Genomic DNA, 25,388 nt, shown 5'->3' on the forward strand with positions numbered 1-25,388 from the left:
GGTCAATAACAAAAGTTTATCTCAATACTTTGTTATATACCCTTTGTTGGCAATGACAGAGGTCAAACGTTTTCTGTAAGTCTTCACAAGGTTTTCACACACTGTTGCTGGTATTTTGGCCCATTCCTTCATGCAGATCTCCTCTAGAGCAGTGATGTTTTGGGGCTGTTGCTGGGCAACACGGACTTTCAACTCCCTCCAAAGATTTTCTATGGGGTTGAGATCTGGAGACTGGCTAGGCCACTCCAGGACCTTGAAATGCTTCTTACGAAGCCACTCCTTCGTTGCCCGGGCGGTGTGTTTGGGATCATTGTCATGCTGAAAGACCCAGCCACGTTTCATCTTCAATGCCCTTGCTGATGGAAGGAGGTTTTCACTCAAAATCTCACGATACATGGCCCCATTCATTCTTTCCTTTACACGGATCAGTCGTCCTGGTCCCTTTACAGAAAAACAGCCCCAAAGCATGATGTTTCCACCCCCGTGCTTCACGGTAGGTATGGTGTTCTTTGGATGCAACTCAGCATTCTTTGTCCTCCAAACACGACGAGTTGAGTTTTTACCAAAAAGTTATATTTTGGTTTCATCTGACCATATGACATTCTCCCAATCTTCTTCTGGATCATCCAAATGCTCTCTAACAAACTTCAGACGGGCCTGGACATGTACTGGCTTAAGCAGGGGGACACGTCTGGTACTACAGGATTTGAGTTCCTGGCGGTGTAGTGTGTTACTGATGGTAGGCTTTGTTACTTTGGTCCCAGCTCTCTGCAGGTCATTCACTAGGTCACCCCGTGTGGTTCTGGGATTTTTGCTCACTGTTCTTGTGATCATTTTGACCCCACGGGGTGAGATCTTGCGTGGAGCCCCAGATCGAGGGAGATTATCAATGGTCTTGTATGTCTTCCATTTCCTAATAATTGCTCCCACAGTTGATTTCTTCAAACCAAGCTGCCTACCAATTGCAGATTCAGTCTACCCAGCCTGGTGCAGGTCTACAATTTTGTTTCTGATGTCCTTTGACAGCTCTTTGGTCTTGGCCATAGTGGAGTTTGGAGTGTGACTGTTTGAGGTTGTGGACAGGTGTCTTTTATACTGATAACAAGTACAAACAGGTGCCATTAATACAGGTAACGAGTGGAGGACAGAGGAGCCTCTTAAAGAAGAAGTTACAGGTCTGTGAGAGCCAGAAATCTTGCTTGTTTGTAGGTGACCAAATACTTATTTTCCACCATAATTTGCAAATAAATTCATAAAAAATCCTACAATGTGATTTTCTGGATTTTTTTTCTCATTTTGTCAGTCATAGTTGAAGTGTACCTATGATGAAAATTACAGGCCTCTCTCATCTTTTTAAGTGGGAGAACTTGCACAATTGGTGGCTGACTAAATACTTGTTTGCCCCACTGTATGTGCCTTAGTGTGCAGGTAATCAGTCCCTCTCTAGTAGGATCCCCCTACATAAGCCTCACTAATGAATACAGGACTGTGTTCAGTAGGCCACAATGCATGAAAAAAGTTCTGTTGCCTGGGAAAAACAAAAATGTGTATTCTCATTGGACAGGTTCAGGTAGTACCTCCCTGTTTCACTAAGTTTCAAAACATTCCTTTAATGAACACAACCCAGACATGGGAGGAACCATTCATAGAGCCACAACAATGAGCTCACTGTCCCCACCAGGCCCTGCCACCATGGCGATGGGAAGTCCACTGAGAGCAGAGCAGAGGGAGAGCCAGACTGGCTGACTGAGACAGAGCCCCCAGGTGACTGATTGATCCAGGCATGATAGCGTGATAACCGCACAGGATGAGTGAAGAGAGGGAAGGAAGAGGGAGGGGAGTAGTGATGGGTGTCATATTAAAGTTGCCACTTCCTTCACTCATGTCTGTCTACAATCCTGTCGGGTATTTCTGGTGTAACAAATAGCTTTGAGGACATAGCTGGGTAGCACAGTAGGACTATAGATGATCAAGTGGCCTTTTCTAACCACTGACTGGACTGACTAGTAATACATGGAGGTGGAGGCATGGAGCTGTCAGGATAATGGATAACATGTACTGGTACATAGAGATAAATCAATATAGTTCCCTTTGTGTACTGGTATCTGTATAGAACCATAGTGAGATGAAACAAACTGTTGCCCAGAACATATTATCCTGTCCTGGGCAACCCACTACACTGAGTGAATAACATCCAGCTCTCTCAGACATCCTAACAAAAGGACAGTGATTTCACAGGGGTCTGGAGAGGGAGAGATAAGGCTGAAGCCATTGACTGTCAATGAAAGTCTACCTATTTTTCTGAAATGTCAACAATGTTCCTCAATACAGGGTCCCGGGGGGTGCCTACTTAGCAGGCTGGGCTTTTCCAGGAATTCTAAGACCCAAACTCAATAGCACTCCTATCACGCTATTAATTAGCCAAAATGTAGCAATTAAGACTCAGCTGGAGCCGTATTGTAGTGCCAACCTGCCTGCAGAGGGTCCAAGACCTAGAAATGTCCTACATTTCAGAATATGATTCTGTTGAAACCCTTAACAGTGCACTTCACAGACCTAACATTTATATTATTTCCCATAGAGCGGCGACATTTGGCCCAACGTCGTCCTGGTTAGGGTTTGGCCGGGGTAGGCCGTAATTGTAAATAAGAATTTGTTGACTTGCCTAGTTAAATAACAGGTTAAAAATCAATTTAAAATGATAAATGCTGAGAATGATACACAAAAATGAAACAGATTGAACATAATTTCAGGCTGTTCTACGTCCAGCAACGTGAGCTCCAACCCCATTTGACAGTAAATTATTTTTGTGTTTCCAGGCCTTACTATATTCTATTCTCTGTAGCTGAGAGGAGTGGAGACACCTGCAAACTCCCTCCCACTGGGCTGAATAGAGAAGGGAGGAGCCAGTAGACAGTCATTATTTCAGTTACCACAATGAGGTCTGGGGCTGAGAGGGTTCACGTTCAAGGGCGGGATTGTTGGAGTTTAGGTTGTAGGATTTAGGAAATGTTTGTGTTATAGGTTCTGCGGTGGGGTTTGGAGTTATGGTTCCAATTATAAGAGTTTGTGGAAGAGCTTCTGGGTTAAAGTGATTGGGCTACAATGATATGCATTTAGTGTTCTGAGGGTTTGAGTTAGGGTCCGGGTTCTACGAGATTGAGCTATACAAGTTAAATGAGGGTTTTGAGCTGAAGTTATATCTAAGGTTACATACAGAGTAGTGGTTTTGTTTACCTGTGCCCAGTGGTTCTTGAACACGATCATGCAGGTCTCTGGGTCCACCCCTTTCAGGACCAGGGCCTCCCCCTGTCTGCCATCCCTGTTTCCGTTGGCAACCATGGAGGCCATCATCATGGTGACCAGATCTCGTGTGGGTTAAACCATTACGCAGGACGGAGAGGGGTAGAGGGGGAGAGTCCTCACTGGAGACCGGCTGAGACCACTTGCACAGGGGGGTGAGGGAATACTGGGCATCTGCAGAACACAGAAGACATCATGTCATCATCCTGTACACGCAGATGGAGAATCAGTAGTTTGTCATTGTTCAAACCTATAACAATACATACTATGGCATACTGTAGGAGTAGCTGACAGATTAAGACTACTGTTAGCACAGGACAGATTAAAGACTACTGTAGCCATAGGACAGATTCAGGGTGATTGGTTGGGACATTCACAGCAGCTAGGCATGTGAGAGAAAAGAGAGGGAAAACAGTGACAGGGCAGAGGAAGAGAGCGAGCAAGAGAGGGAGACACTCAGCCGGTGGCACAACCCATGCCCTCTATTCCTCAACTCGACAAGTGCCTGCCAAAAATACTTACCAAGGGAAAAGTGGTGATGGCTTTGTAATAATATAAGCCATTTAGCAGACGCTTTTTCCCAAAGCGACGTACAGTCGTGCTCGCACACATTTGTAAGTATGGGCGGTCCCGGGAATTGAACCCACTATGCTGGAGTTGCAAGCTCCATGCTCTAGCAACTGAACTACAGAGGACCACAGAGTTACAGACGTAACGCCTCGCTAGTAGGCTACAATGCACAGTGAATTCCATAAGGTCCCAGTGACACCACTTTCATCACCCACTCACTCATCTTGTGACACCACTTTCATCAGCCACTCACTCATCTTGTGACACCACTTTCATCAGCCACTCACTCATCTTGTGACACCACTTTCATCACCCACTCACTCATCTTGTGACACCACTTTCATCACCCACTCACTCATCTTGTGACACCACTTTCATCAGCCACTCACTCATCTTGTGACACCACTTTCATCAGCCACTCACTCATCTTGTGACACCACTTTCATCAGCCACTCACTCATCTTGTGACACCACTTTCATCACCCACTCACTCATCATGTGACACCACTTTCATCACCCACTCACTCATCTTGTGACACCACTTTCATCACCCACTCACTCATCTTGTGACACCACTTTCATCACCCACTCACTCATCTTGTGACACCAGAAGAGATTATGATGCATGACAATAGAGTGTGTATTACCAGCTAGTGGGCCCGCGAGAACTAATAAAACACTATTCTTTCCATGAATGGTCTGGAACTGTTTTGGTATGTAAAATATGTCGACTTTGTCTGTAGCCTAAAGTTATGTTGATTCTGTTGGTTCTAGCTCTGTCCAGAAGCGCCTGTGAAAATATGTGTCCCTCACATATCTAGAGAGTGAGGTCAGGTGTTCGTTTATCACACTGCTCGTCAGTCGGGAACCAAAATAATGATTAAAAGTACTAAAAATAACTTGTCTGTCAAGACACTGCAGAACTATTCCAGCCTTAGAGTTTACCTGCTACACACTTAGACCTGTATCCCCACAGATTGAAATAAAACACAAATACATTCTCTATGCTTACACCAGCACCGATGGACTTTGCAATGCACAGAGGCATTGCTAACTTAATTATGTTACTGTGACAGTCAGATAACAATAGGTGCAAGCCAGGGTTATTTGTTGCTTCCCTTGTAAAGGAGGTGATTGTACAGGAAAGAGGACCATTGCTGCAAACAAAAGCTTGGCTATCTGCTAACATGGTGTAGTGCAACAGGCCATCTCCCTCCCCGCCCCAGTCCCTGCTCAGGTCAGTTATAAATAGGACTATAACTCAGGACAGAGGATATTTGGCTTCTATTATCTTCCTAGAATCCCATGTTTCCGTTCCTCCGGGGACAGTGAATGGAGACTATGGCGGTTCTGAGAATCAGATGATTTTCATTCTAGGAGTCTAGGAGTCTAGTGCTATGTGATGTCATTGGTCAAGTGCCCACATCGGATGGGCGTAATTCTGAGAACAACTGATGTTCAACAGATTATATCCATGCCAACAGATCACACTTTGAAGACTTGATAACAGACAATTGGGACTGACTAGACAGTAAATAAAAAAAACTGGGCTACCGACTCAATCTGACAAAAATGCAAACAAACGCACAATACCTAGTTAGCCGTTGCTAGGTACTAGCATATAATCAACCAGGTCAGTAAACAACATTTTAGGACAATGTCTTCTATTGAAGATATCTGCTTCATACAGTGTACAATAACAACACATGAATTGCAGCCATGCACTGCAGGAGTTCAACTGTAACCCTCCTGCTGGAAGCAGAAGCAGCTGCAGACCGTCAGACCACAATGACCAATTAGAGATCAGAAAGGCTGCCCCTCAAACGGCCTCTCAACCAATCACGGCCAAATCAAACTTTTTTGTGAATGGTTTCGACCCACTTGAAGAGGAGAGACTCAACAACCAGCCACAGAGCTTGGCACAACAGAGAGACACTGAAACACTCATGCTAAAGCTAAACACATCTGTTTTTAGTTAACACAGGGAACGTGCCTTATAGGAATGCATGAGGCAGGGTCACCCAGGACAGAAATCGCTGAAATTCCTACCTCTGTTTTACCATGGTTGCTCGTCTTGTATCGACAATACAGAATGTCCCCTCTTTACATCCAGACACACCCAGTCCTGTGGAGATAGAGAGAGAGGGAAGTCTAACTTTGACACACCAGAGGAGGTTTGAGAGCAGCACTGCCAGCCAGACAGTGTGATTGAGTGGAGTTCCTGGTAATGTGGTACGGAGCAGTGGAATGACTGGAGACTAGAGCTATGTGAGGAAGTGACTGGACGATGTGAGTAAGAGACTCAGAACACCACTGACTGTAGAGAGAGGGGGAGTAACATACAGAGAGAGAGAGAGAGAGAGAGAGCAATCCAACAACCCCCGCCACATCCACACACACTACACAAGCATGGAGACAACAGTGCCAAACTAACATCTTCTGAAAGAACATAATAAATGTCATCATCATTTGTTGAATAATCATGCTACTGTTCACTCCAATTAGAGTTGTGATATAATTGTGATATAATTGGCGTCTCTGGTCAACCATGAGCCCCCTCTCCTCCTGACACTGTCACACTGAGGCACCATGGGAAACCTGTCACAACATATTACAGCGCGCAGAAACACTTTACTTCTACGATGTAACCACTGACCACACTCTTAGAGGGAGGCCAGATCACGGAAGTCCACACATGTCAAATAAAACATAAGCTAAAACATTCTAGGCATTCTCGACCCCACCGACAACCATACATACCATGGCTCCACCCATGGAGGGTAAGGTGGGGTCCAGGTCTAGCTGGATCAAAGCAAACAGAGAGGAGAGGGGAGGGGAGAGGAGGTGTGCTCTAAAGGAATCCACACCTCCATTCACCTTCACACCCTCTACTAGCGGTCGACCGATTAACCGGAATGGCCGAAATCTGTATTTTTGGACGCCGATTTTGCCGCCTTTTTAAAGTCAGTTAAGAACACATAATTATTTTCAATGACGGCCTAGGAACGGTGGGTTAACTGCCTTTTTAACTAGTTAACTAGTCCAATGCTCTAACCACCTGTCTCTCATTGCACTCCACGAGGAGCCTGCCTGTTACGTGAATGCAGTAAAGCAAGGTAAGTTGCTAGCTAGCATTAAACTTATCTAATAAAAAACAATCAATCAAATCATAATCACTAGGTAACTACACATGGTTGATGATATTACTAGTTTATCTAGCGTGTCCAGCGTTGCATATAATCGATGCAACGCAGGGGGATGATTTAACAAAAGCGCATTTGCGAAAAAAGCACAATCGTTGCACTAACCATAAACACCCATGCCTTTCTTAAAATCAATACACAGAAGTATATATTTTTAAACCTGCATATTTAGCTAAAAGAAATCCAGGTTAGCAGGCAATATTAACCAGGTGAAATTGTGTCACTTCTCTTGCGTTCATTGCACGCAGTCATTGTATATGCAAAAGTTTGGGCCGCCTGGCTCATTGTGAACTAATTTGCCAGAATTTTACGTAATTATACATTTACATTTAAGTCATTTAGCAGACGCTCTTATCCAGAGCGACTTACAAATTGGTGCGTTCACCTTAAGACATCCAGTGGAACAGCCACTTTACAATAGTGCATCTAAATCTTTTAAGGGGGTGAGAAGGATTACTTTATCCTATCCTAGGTATTCCTGAAAGAGGTGGGGTTTCCGGTGTCTCCGGAAGGTGGTGATTGACTCCGCTGTCCTGGCGTCGTGAGGGAGTTTGTTCCACCATTGGGGGGCCAGAGCAGCGAACAGTTTTGACTGGGCTGCGCGGGAACTGTACTTCCTCAGTGGTAGGGAGGCGAGCAGGCCAGAGGTGGATGAACGCAGTGCCCTTGTTTGGGTGTAGGGCCTGATCAGAGCCTGGAGGTACTGAGGTGCCGTTCCCCTCACAGCTCCGTAGGCAAGCACCATGGTCTTGTAGCGGATGCGAGCTTCAACTGGAAGCCAGTGGAGAGAGCGGAGGAGCGGGGTGACGTGAGAGAACTTGGGAAGGTTGAACACCAGACGGGCTGCGGCGTTCTGGATGAGTTGTAGGGGTTTAATGGCACAGGCAGGGAGCCCAGCCAACAGCGAGTTGCAGTAATCCAGACGGGAGATGACAAGTGCCTGGATTAGGACCTGCGCTGCTTCCTGTGTGAGGCAGGGTCGTACTCTGCGGATGTTGTAGAGCATGAACCTACAAGAACGGGCCACCGCCTTGATGTTAGTTGAGAACGACAGGGTGTTGTCCAGGATCACGCCAAGGTTCTTAGCGCTCTGAGAGGAGGACACAATGGAGTTGTCAACCGTGATGGCGAGATCATGGAACGGGCAGTCCTTCCCGGGAGGAAGAGCAGCTCCGTCTTGCCGAGGTTCAGCTTGAGGTGGTGATCCGTCATCCACACTGATATGTCTGCCAGACATGCAGAGATGCGATTCGCCATCTGGTCATCAGAAGGGGGAAAGGAGAAGATTAATTGTGTGTCGTCTGCATAGCAATGATAGGAGAGACCATGTGAGGTTATGACAGAGCCAAGTGACTTGGTGTATAGCGAGAATAGGAGAGGGCCTAGAACAGAGCCCTGGGGGACGCCAGTGGTGAGAGCGCGTGGTGAGGAGACAGATTCTCGCCACGCCACCTGGTAGGAGCGACCTGTCAGGTAGGACGCAATCCAAGCGTGGGCCGCGCCGGAGATGCCCAACTCGGAGAGGGTGGAGAGGAGGATCTGATGGTTCACAGTATCGAAGGCAGCCGATAGGTCTAGAAGGATGAGAGCAGAGGAGAGAGAGTTAGCTTTAGCAGTGCGGAGGGCCTCCGTGATACAGAGAAGAGCAGTCTCAGTTGAATGACTAGTCTTGAAACCTGACTGATTTGGATCAAGAAGGTCATTCTGAGAGAGATAGCGGGAGAGCTGGCCAAGGACGGCACGTTCAAGAGTTTTGGAGAGAAAAGAAAGAAGGGATACTGGTCTGTAGTTGTTGACATCGGAGGGATCGAGTGTAGGTTTTTTCAGAAGGGGTGCAACTCTCGCTCTCTTGAAGACAGAAGGGACGTAGCCAGCGGTCAGGGATGAGTTGATGAGCGAGGTGAGGTAAGGGAGAAGGTCTCCGGAAATGGTCTGGAGAAGAGAGGAGGGAATAGGGTCAAGCGGGCAGGTTGTTGGGCGGCCGGCCGTCACAAGACGCGAGATTTCATCTGGAGAGAGAGGGGAGAAAGGCATAAGGTTAGCAGTGTGGTTAAGGTTAGCCCAATACATTACACATAAAAGTAATTGGACGAAGGCGTCTTCTGTATGGGGGAGTTTTAATCGGAATGGCCGATTATCGGTCAACCTCTAGTCGAGACCCAGGGTCTCGAGCTTAATGACGAATTTGGAGGGTACTATGGCGTTAAATGCTGAGCTGTAGGCGATGAACAGCATTCTTACATAGGTATTCCTCTTGTCCAGATGGGTTAGGGCAGTGGGATTGCGATTGCGTCGTCTGTGGACCTATTGGGGCAGTAAGCAAATTGAAGTGGGTCTAGGGTGTCGGGTAGGGTGGAGGTGATATGGTCCTTGACTAGTCTCTCAAAGCACTTCATGATGACAGAAGTGAGTTCTATGGGGCGATAGTCATTTAGCTCATTTACCTTAGCTTTCTTGGAAACAGGAACAATGGTGGCCCTCTTGAAGCATGTGGTGACAGCAGACTGTGAAAGGGATTGATTGAATATGTCCGTAAACACACCAGCCAGCTGGTCTGCGCATGCTCTGAGGACTCGGCTATGTATGCCGTCTGGGCCGGCAGCCTTGCGAAGGTTAACACGTTTAAATGTTTTACTCACATTGGCTGCGATGAAGGAGAGCCCGCATGTTTTGGTAGCGGGCCGTGTCGGTGGCACTGTAATGTCCTCAAAGCGAGCAAAAAAACGGTTTTGTTTGTCTGGGAGCAAGACATCGGGGTCCGCAACGGGGCTGATTTTCTTTATGTAGTCCGTGATTGACTGTAGACCCTGCCACATACCTCTCGTGTCTGAGCCGTTGAATTGTGACTCTACTTTGTCTCTATACTGACACTTAGCTTGTTAGATTGCCTTGCGGAGGGAATAGCTACACTGTTTGTATTCGGTCATGTTTCCGGTCGCCTTGCCCTGATTACAAGTGGTGGTTCACGCTTTCAGTTTTGCACAAATGCTGCCATCAATCCACGGTTTCTGGTTGGGGAAGGTTTTAAAAGTCGCCGTGGGTACAACATCACCGATGCACTTGCTAATAAACTCCCTCACCGAATCAGCATATACATCAATGTTTTTGTTCGATGCTATCCGGGAAATATCCCAGTCCATGTGATCGAAGCAATCTTGAAGCGTGGAATCAGATTGGTCGGTGGCGCAGTGGTTAAGGGCGCTGTACTGCAGGGCCGGGCGCAGTGCGCGCTAACCAAGGTTGCCAGGTGCACAGTGTTTCCTCCGACACATTGGTGCGGCTGGCTTCCGGGTTGGATGTGTTAAGAAGCAGTTGGGTTGTGTATCGGAGGACGCATGACTTTCAACCTTCGTCTCTCCCGAGCCCGTACGGGAGTTGTAGCGATGAGACAAGATAGTAGCTACTACAACAATTGGATACCATGAAATTGGGGAGAAAAAAGTAAATAAATAAATTGATTTGATTACTATGGCCTATTTATTGCCTTTACCTCCTTACTCCATTTGCACACACGGTATAGATTTCTATTGACTGTACTTTTGTTTATAAATGTGTTTTTTTTGGCCAAAGGATCAAATTCTCAGCTATGTAAACAATACAGAGCTGTAGCACAACAAAGACCTGGGTCTGGTGGATTACTGTAGGTGGGGAATTATGTCAACTCTGGGTGTAAAGTACACATTGGCTGCTGTCCCTTTTATCTAATCTCTATCCTTCCTGAAGTCTGCACTTGTTAACTTCCCCTCATGGAATGGACTCCCTAGTTTACACTTCGGGGAAAAGGGCAATAAATTGGAACAGGATTTTGGGAAAGAAAGCTCTGATCCAAGATTTGTGCCTAAGGGAAGCATCTACCCGATGGTTCAAATCTTGGGGACGGTAGCATTGAGACATCACTCACCTTGACTAGGTGTTGTGCAGTGTAGAAGCCAGCTGGGCCACCTCCAACTATGCACACCTTGGTACTGGAGGCAGGTGTGGAGGTGGCATAACATTGAAGGTTGTACAATGTAACAGGAATATTTAGACTTAGGGATGCCACCCGTTAGATAAAACACCGAACGGTTCCGTATTTCACAGAAATAATAAACGTTTTGTTTTCGAAATGATCGTTTCCGGATTCGACCATATTAATGACCAAAGGCTTGTATTTCTGTGTGTTATTATGTTATAATTAAGTCTATGATTTGATATTTGATAGAGCAGTCTGACTGACGTGTGTTTTGCCAGCAGCTGTTCGCAAGCACAGCACTGTTTATGACTTCAAGCCTATCAACTCCCGAGATTAGGCTGGTGTAACCGATGTGAAATGGCTAGCTAGTTAGCGGGGTGCGTGCTAATAGCGTTTCAAACGTCACTCGCTCTGAGACTTGGAGTAGTTATTCCCCTTGCCCTGCAAGGGCCGTGGCTTTTGTGGAGCGATGGGTAACGCTGCTTCGAGTGTGGCTGTTGTCGATGTGTTCCTGGTTCGAGCCCAGGTAGGGGCGAGGAGAGGGACGGAAGCTATACTGTTACACTGGCAATACTAAAGTGCCTATAAGAACATCCAATAGTCAAAGGTTAATGAAAAACATATGGTATAGAGAGAAATAGTCCTATAAATACTATATTAACTACAACCTAAAACCTCTTACCTTGGAATATTGAAGTCTCATGTTAAAAGGAACCACCAACTTTCATACTTTCATGTTCTGAGCATGGAACTTAAACGTTAGCTTTTTTACATGGCACATTACTTTCTTCTCCAACTTTGTTTTTGCATTATTTAAACCAAATTGAACATATGTCATTATTTATTTGAGGCTAAATAGATTTTTATTGATGTATTATATTAAGTTAAAATAAGTGTTCATTCAGTATTGTTGTAATTGTCATTATTACAAAAAAAATGTAACTTTTTTTTATTTTTATAAATCGTCCGATTAATCGGCATCGGCTTTTTTGGTCCTTCAATAATCGGTATCGGCGTTGAAAAATCATAATCGGTCGACTTCTACCCTCTACACTACCATATAGAGAAGCCATAAAACACTAAACCTCTCAAGTGCAGATTTGTAACAAGTTCTTAGTTTCACACTAAAAAGCCCCACTATAGTGCTGCACTGCTACCAACAAGACCCATAACTGGACACAAACAACTCACCAAATACCACATTCCCAAAGCTCAGCTTCTTCCTATAACAAGCACTCTTCTCATTGGGTCTGTTTTAAAAACACAACATACTGGAGACAGTGGGAGATATTATTACAGTCCTCTGCTTAGTGTTCCAGCCAGATGCATGACCCCCAATTATAGGGTAGAGAGAGACAGTAGTAGCAGTCTGTTGGGTTCCTCCAGTTGGCTGCGTCTCTGCTCGGTCTTAATGCCACAGTAATACGTCCTCTCCTTCCACAGACAGACACATTACCTCAGAGTCTGTGTCCTCAACCTCATGGGGTCAAAACAGGCCTGGTGGTAGATTAGCGTTGTACTTTTATAGTGGTTAACTTACCTAACCTGGACTCAGACAGCAATGCACTGGCAACTACTGTGTCCTAGAATCAAATTGAAGATTATGTTTGCATCTTGGCCATCTTGATTTCTTCTTAATATGGTTGGAGTATGACTGAGTGCCTTTTAAAATTCACCACTGGGCTAATATGTCCCTGCATAGTTCAGTACTGTCTGTAGTTTAACACTCCTGCATATTATATCCAGGCTGTATCCAGTCCCATAGGGTGGCGCACAATTGACCCAGCGTTGTCCGGGTTTGGCCGGTGTAGGCCATCATTGCAAATTGTTCTTAACTGCCTAGTTACATAAACGGTTCCATTTAAAAAAATGTACATCCTCCCAGTCCCAGTACATTAAGAGGTAACTCTACAGTGTGCCACGCTCGAAAATAGAGTCAGTCAGTGATGAGCAATGTTGACCTCTTTAACCCATCCTAAATTTGTTTTTCATTCCTGTTATAGGAAGCTACTTTTTTCTATTAAATTATGCTGGGATTGACACTGAATCATTCTAAAAACCAATTATAATTCCAGGAAATTAGGGGTAAAAAATGTATGACTACAGACCAGTTGCCGAAAACACCAACAACTAGTAACTAATCTGAGACACTGGAGACAGAAATGTAGCTACTAACTGCATAGTGCACTGCATTTGGAAGACATATTGGAGGATACTACTGTATTGCCTGGAGAGGAGATGCTCCACTTGCTCAAAATAGAGCCCAGCAACATACTGTCAAGCCTGAAATAGGGCACCACTTCTATAAAGAGGAACACCAGGGAGATGGGGCACCACTTCTATAAAGAGCAGCACCAGGGAGATGGGGCACCACTTCTATAAAGAGCAGCACCAGGGAGATGGGCAACCACTTCTATAAAGAGCAGCACCAGGGAGATGGGTCACCACTTCTATAAAGAGCAGCACCAGGGAGATGGGCAACCACTTCTATAAAGAGCAGCACCAAGGAGATGGGCAACCACTTCTATAAAGAGCAGCACCAGGGAGATGGGGCACCACTTCTATAAAGAGCAGCACCAGGGAGATGGGGCACCACTTCTATAAAGAGCAGCACCAGGGAGATGGGGCACCACTTCTATAAAGAGCAGCACCAAGGAGATGGGCAACCACTTCTATAAAGAGGAGCACCAGGGAGATGGGGCACCACTTCTATAAAGAGCAGCACCAGGGAGATGGGGCACCACTTCTAAAAAAGAGCAGCACCAAGGAGATGGGCAACCACTTCTATAAAGAGCAGCACCAGGGAGATGGGGCACCACTTCTATAGAGAGGAGCACCAGGGAGATGGGGCACCACTTCTATAGAGAGCAGCACCAGGGAGATGGGCAACCACTTCTATAAAGAGCAGCACCAGGGAGATGGGCAACCACTTCTATAAAGAGCAGCACCAGGGAGATGGGCAACCACTTCTATAAAGAGCAGCACCAAGGAGATGGGCAACCACTTCTATAAAGAGCAGCACCAGGGAGATGGGGCACCACTTCTATAAAGAGCAGCACCAGGAAGATAGGCAACCACTTCTATAAAGAGCAGCACCAGGGAGATGGGCAACCACTTCTATAAAGAGCAGCACCAGGGAGATGGGGCACCACTTCTATAAAGAGCAGCACCAGGAAGATAGGCAACCACTTCTATAAAGAGCAGCACCAAGGAGATGGGCAACCACTTCTATAAAGAGCAGCACCAGGAAGATAGGCAACCACTTCTATAAAGAGCAGCACCAAGGAGATGGGCAACCACTTCTATAAAGAGCAGCACCAGGGAGATGGGCAACCACTTCTATAAAGAGCAGCACCAGGGAGATGGGCAACCACTTCTATAAAGAGCAGCACCAAGGAGATGGGCAACCACTTCTATAAAGAGCAGCACCAGGGAGATGGGGCACCACTTCTATAAAGAGCAGCACCAGGAAGATAGGCAACCACTTCTATAAAGAGCAGCACCAGGGAGATGGGCAACCACTTCTATAAAGAGCAGCACCAAGGAGATGGGCAACCACTTCTATAAAGAGCAGCACCAGGAAGATAGGCAACCACTTCTATAAAGAGCAGCACCAGGGAGATGGGCAACCACTTCTATAAAGAGCAGCACCAAGGAGATGGGGCACCACTTCTATAAAGAGCAGCACCAGGAAGATAGGCAACCACTTCTATAAAGAGCAGCACCAGGGAGATGGTGCTTTGCTTTCACACAATGAATGTAGTCATCTTTATTATTTTCGATGCCTGTGTAATCAACTCAATTTATAATGTTTCTGGGAGAGCATGTGACCCAGAAAAGTGTGTGTGTCTGTGTGTTTGTGCGTGCCTCTTTGCCAGGGGGGGCTAAAACCCAATCTCTCCTGTACACAACCCTGCATGCCTCTCCACTCAGTTTCACAGTCATTATCCAATTATACCAATCAGGTAATTATGTTAATGTGTTGCTTACACGTCTCCATAGCCCCAAACGCCAGAGACTGGATAAATAGATAAGCTCTGAAGAAGTCTTGAAGTCAGCATCTCCCTTTGAAAACAGGAGTGTTGACTAAGGACCCCTGTTGCGAACCTCAGCCAGACACACACACACACACACACACACACACACACACACACACACACACACACTTTGGAGGCACTTGAACAGAGTTGAAAAGGGAAGAGGCATGCTGCTTTAAGCAGGGAGTGCTGTAAACATTCAGGCGTTTTTTTCTGTTTTGGAGCGAGTCGGTGACTAATCTGGATCAATAATGAATCAATAGTCTCATTGATCATGAGGATGTATGTAGTAACACACTACTTGTGGCTCATTTATTCCAAAAGGAGGAAGGAGGTGAAATGAAACAGACCTCCTGCTGTTATCGGGCACAGTGAAGAACCCCTGTTGGGATCAGAGACCTGAGTCACTAATGAAAGATTACAATGTAACCTAGATGGTGATGAAACTGAATGATGACAACTGCAAGGGATGATGAGGATCTCATTCTGTCATTATCTTTCTCCATCCCCACTCTCACAAGTACAAAGGAAGGAGAAACGTCCACACTGCTCTTGCTCATTACCCACTCCTACTGGCATACATAGAGGACATGAATCCACTACAGGAGCTTCCACCATTTCAAAACACATCCGTTACCAAGCAGCACTATCGAATCTAGTTCCATCCCCCTCTCGCCCACAGACCTAGTGTCATCCTCTAACCATGATTTCTGCCATTCATGACCAGATGTTATTTCTGAAGGGTTTGGGTCAGAGTACAGGGTGAGATGATTTCCCCTTGGGGTGGAGGTTAACTCCTCATAGGGCTTCGTGTGAGTGAGGGAATAGGGAACAGCAACACCAGGAGAACATCAAATCTGCTTTGAAGCCTAGTAGAGATAAGGAACATGGATAATTGAGAGGAAGAAATAGGCCAACTGTAGCAGTGTTTTAAAGCCATACCACCACAGTCAAACTAGACTGATGATAAATTAAATATAGCAGCATTCCACCATGTTGATTTTGCTAAGGAAGCGCAGGGGGAAAGGGAAAGAGATATGGAGAGAATGAGAGATACAGAGAGAATGACAGGATGAGATAGAGAGAGAAAGAATTAGATAGCGAGAGATACAAAGAATGAGAGAGCGAGAGATACAGAGAGAGAGAGAGCGAGAGAGAAAGAGGGACAGAGAAATAAAGTGAGGGACAGAGAGAGAGAGCTTGAAGAGATCAACAACACATTCCCCATGCTACTATTAAATTAATTCTAAGAACCTGTTAGATTAGAGGACAGTGACCTGCTGAGTGTTCTCTGTCAACATTGTGTTAGTTTCGCCTTGGGTTTAGAAACATCACTGCATTGACATTTGCTTATGTCCTCTTGACATAACAATGCTATAACATAGGCCTATGCTATACATGCTATAACAGTCACTGAATGTGTATAAGTGTCTCCTGAGTAATGAAAGTAGCCAAGTACAAAATACACTGTAGTACCACAGTAGCCTACATCCCTATTCAACCAGTGCATGCCACGTCTACGTCTACACCACACAGCGTCCCCAAAATGGCCGTGGCTGGCATCTCTACCAGGTTCCAGACCCCCTGCTGCTAAAATAATATTCTCCAGATTACAGCAGAAGTATTGGGCTCATCAGTCTGTGTACAGGGAATTAGGAGAGGTAGCTTCTAAACAGTAGGGCTTCTACAGAGAGAAGAATAACTGAATGATACATTATAGCTCCACCTGAAACTAGAATGGTTTGAACTGAAGTTCAACACTGAATTCTACCAGATGAAAAGACCATTTTCTTCAAACTGTGTCATGCATCTTTGTAAAGTTGGTTACTGGTTGACTATACACAGAGCAACAAGTCCTAGTCTGAGTTAGGTAGAGAGACCTAGCTAACTCCCAAGGTAAATACATTGAGATAAAGCTATAGAAAGTGAAGTGAGGTCTATCTTGTTACGTCATCTTTTGAACGTGTTATTCAATGGATGGGCTGGGAGGGAGGGAGAGAGAGAGGCTTCACGGGTAACAAAATAGGAAGAGCTTGTCACAGGAGATAACACAGGCAGAGCCACAGATGACAGGATAGAATGTTTGCCTAAGGACAGAGGTTTTGTAAGCATGATGATATTACTAGATATTATCTAGCGTGTCCTGCGTTGCATATAATCTGACTGAGCATACAAGCATACAAGTATCTAAGTATCTGACTGAGCGGTGGTAGGCAGAAGCAGGCGCGTAAACATTCATTCAAATAGCACTTTTGTGCGTTTTGCCAGCAGCTCTTCGTTGTGCATCAAGCATTGCTCTGTTTATGACTTCAAGCCTATCAACTCCCGAGATGAGGCTGGTGTAACCAAAGTGAAATGGCTAGTTAGTTAGCGCGCGCTAATAGCGTTTCAAACGTCACTTGCTCTGAGCCTTCGAGTAGTTGTTCCCCTTGCTCTGCATGGGTAACGCTGCTTCGATGGTGGCTGTTGTCGTTGTGTTGCTGATTCGAGCCCAGGTAGGAGAGAGGAGAGGGACGGAAGCTATACTGTTACACTGGCAATACTAAAGTGCCTATAAGAACATCCAATAGTCAAAGGTTAATGACATACAAATGGTATAGAGGGAAATAGTCCTATAATTCCTATAATTCCTACAACCTAAAACTTCTTACCTGGGAATATTGAAGTCTCATGTTCAAAGGAACCACCAACTTTCATATGTTCTCATGTTCTGAGCAAAGTACTGAAACGTTAGCTTTCTTACATAGCACATATTGCACTTTTACGTTCTTCTCCAACACTTTGTTTTTGCATTATTTAAACCAAATTGAACATGTTTCATTATTTACTTGAGGCTAAATTTACTTTATTGATATATTATATTAAGTTAAAATAAGTGTTAATTCAGTATTGTTGTTATTGTCATTATTACAAATAAAAAAATTGTCAGATTAATCGGTATCGGCTTTTTTGGTCCTCCAATAATCGATATCGGCGTTGAAAAGTAATAATCGGTTGACCTCTAGTGTGTGTATTCTGACAGAGTGGCTGCAGTTTCTAAAGCTGTGAGATGTACAGTGCCTTGCGAAAGTATTCGGCCCCCTTGAACTTTGCGACCTTTTGCCACATTTCAGGCTTCAAACATAAAGATATAAAACTGTATTTTTTTGTGAAGAATCAACAACAAGTGGGACACAATCATGAAGTGGAACGACATTTATTGGATATTTCAAACTTTTTTAACAAATCAAAAACTGAAAAAATGGGCGTGCAAAATTATTAAGTTAATACTTTGTAGCGCCACCTTTTGCTGTGATTACAGCTGTAAGTCGCTTGGGGTATGTCTCTATCAGTTTTGCACATCGAGAGACTGAAATTTTTTCCCATTCCTCCTTGCAAAACAGCTTGAGCTCAGTGAGGTTGGATGGAGAGCATTTGTGAACAGCAGATTTCAGTTCTTTCCACAGATTCTCGATTGGATTCAGGTCTGGACTTTGACTTGGCCATTCTAACACCTGGATATGTTTATTTTTGAACCATTCCATTGTAGATTTTGCTTTATGTTTTGGATCATTGTCTTGTTGGAAGACAAATCTCCGTCCCAGTCTCAGGTCTTTTGCAGACTCCATCAGGTTTTCTTCCAGAATGGTCCTGTATTTGGCTCCATCCATCTTCCCATACATTTTAACCATCTTCCCTGTCCCTGCTGAAGAAAAGCAGGCCCAAACCATGATGCTGCCACCACCATGTTTGACAGTGGGGATGGTGTGTTCAGGGTGATGAGCTGTGTTGCTTTTACGCCAAACATAACGTTTTGCATTGTTGCCAAAAAGTTCAATTTTGGTTTCATCTGACCAAAGCACCTTCTTCCACATGTTTGGTGTGTCTCCCAGGTGGCTTGTGGCAAACTTTAAACAACACTTTTTATGGATATCTTTAAGAAATGGCTTTCTTCTTGCCACTCTTCCATAAAGGCCAGATTTGTGCAATATACGACTGATTGTTGTCCTATGGACAGAGTCTCCCACCTCAGCTATAAATCTCTGCAGTTCATCCAGAGTGATCATGGGCAGTCTTCTCCTTGTATGAGCTGAAGGTTTAGAGGGACGGCTAGGTCTTGGTAGATTTGCAGTGGTCTGATACTCCTTCCATTTCAATATTATCGCTTGCACAGTGCTCCTTGGGATGTTTAAAGCTTGGGAAATCTTTTTGTATCCAAATCCGGCTTTAAACTTCTTCACAACAGTATCTCGGACCTGCCTGGTGTGTTCCTTGTTCTTCATGATGCTCTCTGAGCTTTTAACGGACCTCTGAGACTATCACAGTGCAGGTGCATTTATACGGAGACTTGATTACACACAGGTGGATTGTATTTATCATCATTAGTCATTTAGGTCAACATTGGATCATTCAGAGATCCTCACTGAACTTCTGGAGAGAGTTTGCTGCACTGAAAGTAAAGGGGCTGAATAATTTTGCACGCCCAATTTTTCAGTTTTTGATTTGTTAAAACAGTTTGAAATATCCAATAAATGTCGTTCCACTTCATGATTGTGTCCCACTTGTTGTTGATTCTTCACAAAAAAATACAGTTTTATATCTTTATGTTTGAAGCCTGAAATGTGGCAAAAGGTCGCAAAGTTCAAAGGGGCCGAATACTTTCGCAAGGCACTGTAAAAGGCGTCTCCCTCTCAGCAGGTGTTTCACACACTAGGGCGAGGTCATGATAGATAGCTGAAAAGCCAGCTAGCCACACCTACAGTAGCACTCACAAGGCTGTCCTAACTTGTAGTACACTGGCTTTTAAAAATATTTTTTACACTTACTGAACATGTTGCTGTGTGTGATTCTTACCTCTGAGGCCAGACATTTAACTAATGAATTCTAGGTACACATATTGTTACACCCACCAAGCAATGAGAACTCTTTTTCCCAATATGAATTAGTAGTCTGAACGAGTGTCTGCTTCTTAAATTAGCTAAATGTATGCGTGGCATTTTTCAATACTGTCGACTGAACCAGCAACCAACGCATTAGTCCACCACACTCCCACAGCCTGTGCATCTGGACTTTGTGACTGATGTGAGATCATTAAGCTCTATCAGGAAGAGCGACTGTCCTCTTCAGACAGAGCCCATAATTATGTCCTGGTCAGTGGCAGGCCCTGGTCTAGGACTAATGGACCAATGGCAGGGCCTGGTCCAGGACAAATGGCAGGGCCTGGTCTAGGACCAATGGCAGGGCCTGGTCTAGGACCAATGGCAGGGCCTGGTCCAGGACCAATGGCAGGGCCTGGTCCAGGACCAATGGCAGAGCCTGGTCTAGGACTAATGGCAGGGCCTGGTCCAGGACCAATGGACCATTGGCAGGGCCTGGTCCAGGACTAATGGACCAATGACAGGGCCTGGTCCAGGACTAATGGCAGGGTCTGGTCCAGGACTAATGGCAGGGCCTGGTCTATGACTAATGGCAGGGCCTGGTCTAGGACTAATGGCAGGGCCTGGTCTAGGACTAATGGCAGGGCCTGGTCTAGGACTAATGGCAGGGCCTGGTCTAGGACTAATGGCAGGGCCTGGTCTAGGACTAATGGCAGGGCCTGGTCCAGGACCAAATGTGTCTAATGGCAGGTCCTGGTCTAGGACAAATGGCAGGGCCTGGTCTAGGCCTAATGGACCAACAATAGGGTCTGGCCAGGACGAATGGGCTCTGATATTGGCCCTCCTCTCTCTTCTCCCACCGTTAATAGCCCAATGGGTGAAAAAAAGAGGACATTTACAGTGGCCATGGCAACCCTGGTGATAGATGGGCCCCATTAAAGTGACGGTACCTTGTTGAAATATTTACAGGTGGGCCACAACTGGCCACAGAGGGAGAGCCTGGCTATATATAGTCTATCTGTCCCCTTCTCCAATGAACAATACATACATTTACAATAGGAGGACACCATCCAGGCGTCCGTTCTCCTGTAGCCGAGGGGACGTTGACCACTGTCCACACTACAGTTAGTCTCTATGAAACAGTTAGGTCTACTGCATTCAGACTATAACATCACAAATATACATTTCTCTGAAACTCATCTGTGTTGGCTACATTAAAAAGGAGTACCAATCAACACATCATTCTGAGGCAACGTACAATACATCAACAGTCAGTCGTATTTCTGAAATGAAACATCAACATGAAGGGACTCAACAGCTGTGCCCATTAACAACCTAATACAAAAGGGTAACAGCCATAAAGGACCTTATCAGATAGGACTGTGATTCTGTGTTAAAGACCAGCTGAAGGTTATAGGCTGAGGTGTAGGTTGGCTGAGGTAGGTGCTCAACACGTTGGACACGTGCTGCGTTCAGTCAGTGTTCCCACCTCTGAGCTCAGTGGAGGAGGTTGATTAACATGTTCAAACACATCAGATCACCTCCTCATTACCTGCTAGAGAGGGAGGAGGCCCGGGGGGGAAGGGAGAGACTGGTAACAAGGGAAAGGTCAACAAGCTGAGTGGATTAGAGCCAAACACCCCAGAGGATCAACACATATTATAAAATGCATACCCAGGCTGACACACTCAGCGTTCTCTTGCTCACAGCATTAGGAACAGCACATAATGGCACAGCAACATGCTGCCTGCATTTAGAGTGGCTAAAACAATCCCTTGAGCCACTGCGTAATAATGACTTCCATGAGACTCTGAGACAGGGATACAGAGAGCTGCACAGCCTGCTACAGTGAGATAAGTCTAGTTTGAATGGTTCAATAATACTGAGACAGGTGAGTAGTAGACAACACAGGAGACAATGGTACAAAATACAGCCTTCAAGTGCAGGTTAGCTTGTCAGTGATCCAGGGAGTGTGTTAAGTGATTCTTGCAGTGTGTGTGTGTGTGTGTGTATACTTGTGGGGTCCCCACAAGAATAGTAAATTAACAGAAATTTGACCAACTGGGGAAATTTTGTTAGTCCCCACAAGGTCAAATGCTATTTCTAGGAGGTTTAGGGTCAAGGTAGAATTAGTGTTAGAATTAGGTTCAGGAGTTAGGGTTAAGATTCGTTTTTTGGGTTAAGGTTAGAGGTTAGGGAAAATAGGATTTGAATGTTTATAAATTGTGTGTCCCCACAAGGTTAGTTAAACAATACTGTGTGTGTACAGTACCACAGCAGAACTTCCACATACGCCATCCCCATGTAGCTGTAAACAACAAAGGCCAGGAGTCAGGAGGGGAGTAGGTAGATCTGATGGCAACATGGATAAACCCCTGACCTATTCTCAATGGGTTTAGTGTGGGAACATCAATCCAGATCTCTGCTGCTTCCTCTCTACTTTGTTTGCATGCTGCCGCGCCAACAGGAGATGAAAGGGGTGAGTGTTTGCATGCTGCCGCGCCAACAGGAGATAAATGGGGTGAGTGTTTGCATGCTGCCGCGCCAACAGGAGATAAAAGGGGTGAGTGTTTGCATGCTGCCGCACCAACAGGAGATAAAAGGGGTGAGTGTTTGCATGCTGCCGCACCAACAGGAGATAAAAGGGGTGAGTGTTTGCATGCTGCCGCACCGACAGGAGATAAAAGGGGTGAGTGTTTGCATGCTGCCGCGCAAACAGGAGCCAACAGGAGATGAAAGGGGTGAGTGTTTGCATGCTGCCGCGCCAACAGGAGATAAAAGGGGTGAGTGTTTGCATGCTGCCACGCCAACAGGAGATAAAAGGGGTGAGTGTTTGCATGCTGCCGCGCCAACAGGAGATGAAAGGGGTGAGTGTTTGCATGCTGCCACGCCAACAGGAGATAAAAGGGGTGAGTGTTTGCATGCTGCCGCACCAACAGGAGATAAAAGGGGTGAGTGTTTGCATGCTGCCGCACCAACAGGAGATAAAAGGGGTGAGTGTTTGCATGCTGCCGCGCCAACAGGAGATAAAAGGGGTGAGTGTTTGCATGCTGCCGCGCAAACAGGAGATAAAAGGGGTGAGTGTTTGCATGCTGCCGCGCAAACAGGAGCCAACAGGAGATGAAAGGGGTGAGTGTTTGCATGCTGCCGCACCAACAGGAGATAAAAGGGGTGAGTGTTTGCATGCTGCCGCGCCAACAGGAGATAAAAGGGGTGAGTGTTTGCATGCTGCCGCGCCAACAGGAACCAACAGGAGATAAAAGGGGTGAGTGTTTGCATGAAGGAGAGACGGCGGGGGATAGAGGGACGGTGAGGTGGAGGGAGAAATGGAGGAAGAAGTTTCAAGTTTTATTTATCTTATGTAAAGGATACACATTGTATACACTACTCTGTCCAATGAAACGCTTACTTTCAGGTTCCTTCTCGACAACGCAACAAGAAATAATAAAAGGTAAGAATACAACCATAAAGTGAATGGCTCAGTAGAATAGATGGCAAATGTTTAAATTGTGCAGTATTAGCAATAGTAAATAAGAGTCTGATAGCAGCAGAGATGCAGCGATGAATAGCATAGCATTGCTGTGATGTTGGTAGAGCCCTTCTCAGAAGGGATGAATAGCATAGCATGGCTGTGATGTCGTTAGGGCCCTTCTCAGAAGGGATGAATAGCATAGCATATGGCTGTGATGTTGGTAGAGCCCTTCGCAGAAGGGATGAATAGCATGGCTGTGATGTTGGTAGAGCCCTTCTCAGAAGGGATGAATAGCATAGCATGGCTGTGATGTTGGTAGAGCCCTTCTCAGAAGGGATGGATAGCATGGCTGTGATGTTGGTAGAGCCCTTCTCAGAAGGGATGAATAGAATAGCATAGCATGGCTGTGATGTTGGTAGAGCCCTTCTCAGAAGGGATGAATAGCATAGCATGGCTGTGATGTTGGTAGGGCCCTTCTCAGAAGGGATGAATAGCATGGCTGTGATGTTGGTAGGGCCCTTCTCAGAAGGGATGAATAGCATAGCATGGCTGTGATGTTGGTAGAGCCCTTCTCAGAAGGGATGAATAGCATGGCTGTGATGTTGGTAGAGCCCTTCTCAGAAGGGATGAATAGCATGGCTGTGATGTTGGTAGAGCCCTTCTCAGAAGGGATGAAAAGCGCTAGGCCTCGCCACGCTCTCATCATGTCATTAACCAGATCAGAGGAGATAATAGGCTCCATTGGTTTGGACTCAACAGGCACACACTACTGCTGTTGCGCCTGTTTTTTGAACTGCTGTAGTGTTAAGATATGAATCTTCCCTCTCCAGTCAGTCTTCCCACTAGACACCATGCTGTTCTATAGATGGAGAGCAGTGGAGGCTACGGAGGGGAGAACAGCTCATAATAATGGCTGGAATGGACTAAATGGAATGGTATCAACAACATGGTTTTCATGGGTTTGATACCATTGCAATCACTCCATTCCAGACATTATTAAGAGCCGTTCTCCCCTCAGCAACATCCACTGGTGGAGAGTATGCTTTAGGTCATTGGAGGTCATTTTAGGTTGTTGGAGGTCCTGCAATTTGTGATGTATCCTGAGACAAAAACAAGCTACGGTGTCTCAGCTTAGTCAAAGACAAGCAAATTCAAGAAAAAAGTAAACAGGTAGACTGTCTCAGTTAACGTGACTGTAGTTACGTGAGAAGGGAGAAGAAAAAAAATTCTACCTTTAAAAAGGAACATGCCATGTCAAATTGACAGCTTCTTCAAACTTCTCAATAGGTGGTAATCAACAGTAGACAACAAGAGGTACTTAACCGAAAGATCGCTGGTTCGAATCCCTGAGTCGTCAAGGTGGAAAAATCTGCCGTTCTGCCCTTAAGCAAAGCAGTTAACCCCCAACAACAACTGCTCCCCGGGCGCCAATGACGTGGGTGTAGATTAAGGCTGCCCCCCGGGGCACCTCTCTGATTCAGAGGGGTTGGGTTAGATGCGGAAGACACATTTTGGTTGAATGCATTCAGTTGTGAAACTTACTAGGTATCCCCCTTTCCCTTTACTTAGTGGAGACTTTCAGTTCAATCAACAATAGATACGAGGTACTTAGTGTAGACGTTCAGTCTAAAAAGTTACATAACAGTTGAGTTAAGGTTCAGAGGTATGGGCGACAGTCAGTCATCCCCAGCGTATTAGGTTAAGACTATGTTAACAACTCCAGCAAGTGGCCCTCTCTACACGGCCCCCTTGTTCTCACTGATCCCTCACTGGGGTCGCCAGAGGGGGCTGGGAGGATAGACATGGAGGTAAGGGGGGGGGTGTAATCCCAAACACGGGACAATGCTGAGCCTGAGCCGGGCTGAGGCCATGGCCAGTGTGAGAAACTGGGAGAAAGGGAGACCGGTCGGTCGGTGAGTCGTCACGGCCACCGCTGTTGGCATGGTGGCTGTCCCAGACACCTGTTCCTTCCCTGTTCCAGTCACACGGTGGCCT

The 25,388-nt window shown here is 45.7% G+C and overlaps 1 protein-coding gene across 2 annotated transcripts in view; it reads right to left on the minus strand.

Moving 5' to 3' along the window:
* LOC115145605 (FHF complex subunit HOOK-interacting protein 1A-like) overlaps positions 1-25,388 on the minus strand; it is a 51,309-nt gene that overhangs the window by 21,069 nt on the left and 4,852 nt on the right. Inside the window, exons 2-3 of one of the 2 annotated variants that reach the window (XM_065024900.1) lie at positions 5,923-5,998; positions 3,238-3,477 (exon numbers count right to left, since the gene is read on the minus strand). In XM_065024900.1, coding sequence (XP_064880972.1) covers positions 3,238-3,357 — 120 coding nt within the window. In that variant the 5' untranslated portion in view covers positions 3,358-3,477; positions 5,923-5,998. The remainder of the gene's footprint in view (positions 1-3,237; positions 3,478-5,922; positions 5,999-25,388) is intronic. The other variant, XM_065024901.1, reaches the window with a different exon arrangement.

Source organism: Oncorhynchus nerka, linkage group LG11 (assembly GCF_034236695.1).
Source record: "Oncorhynchus nerka isolate Pitt River linkage group LG11, Oner_Uvic_2.0, whole genome shotgun sequence".
Lineage (NCBI taxonomy): Eukaryota > Metazoa > Chordata > Actinopteri > Salmoniformes > Salmonidae > Oncorhynchus > Oncorhynchus nerka.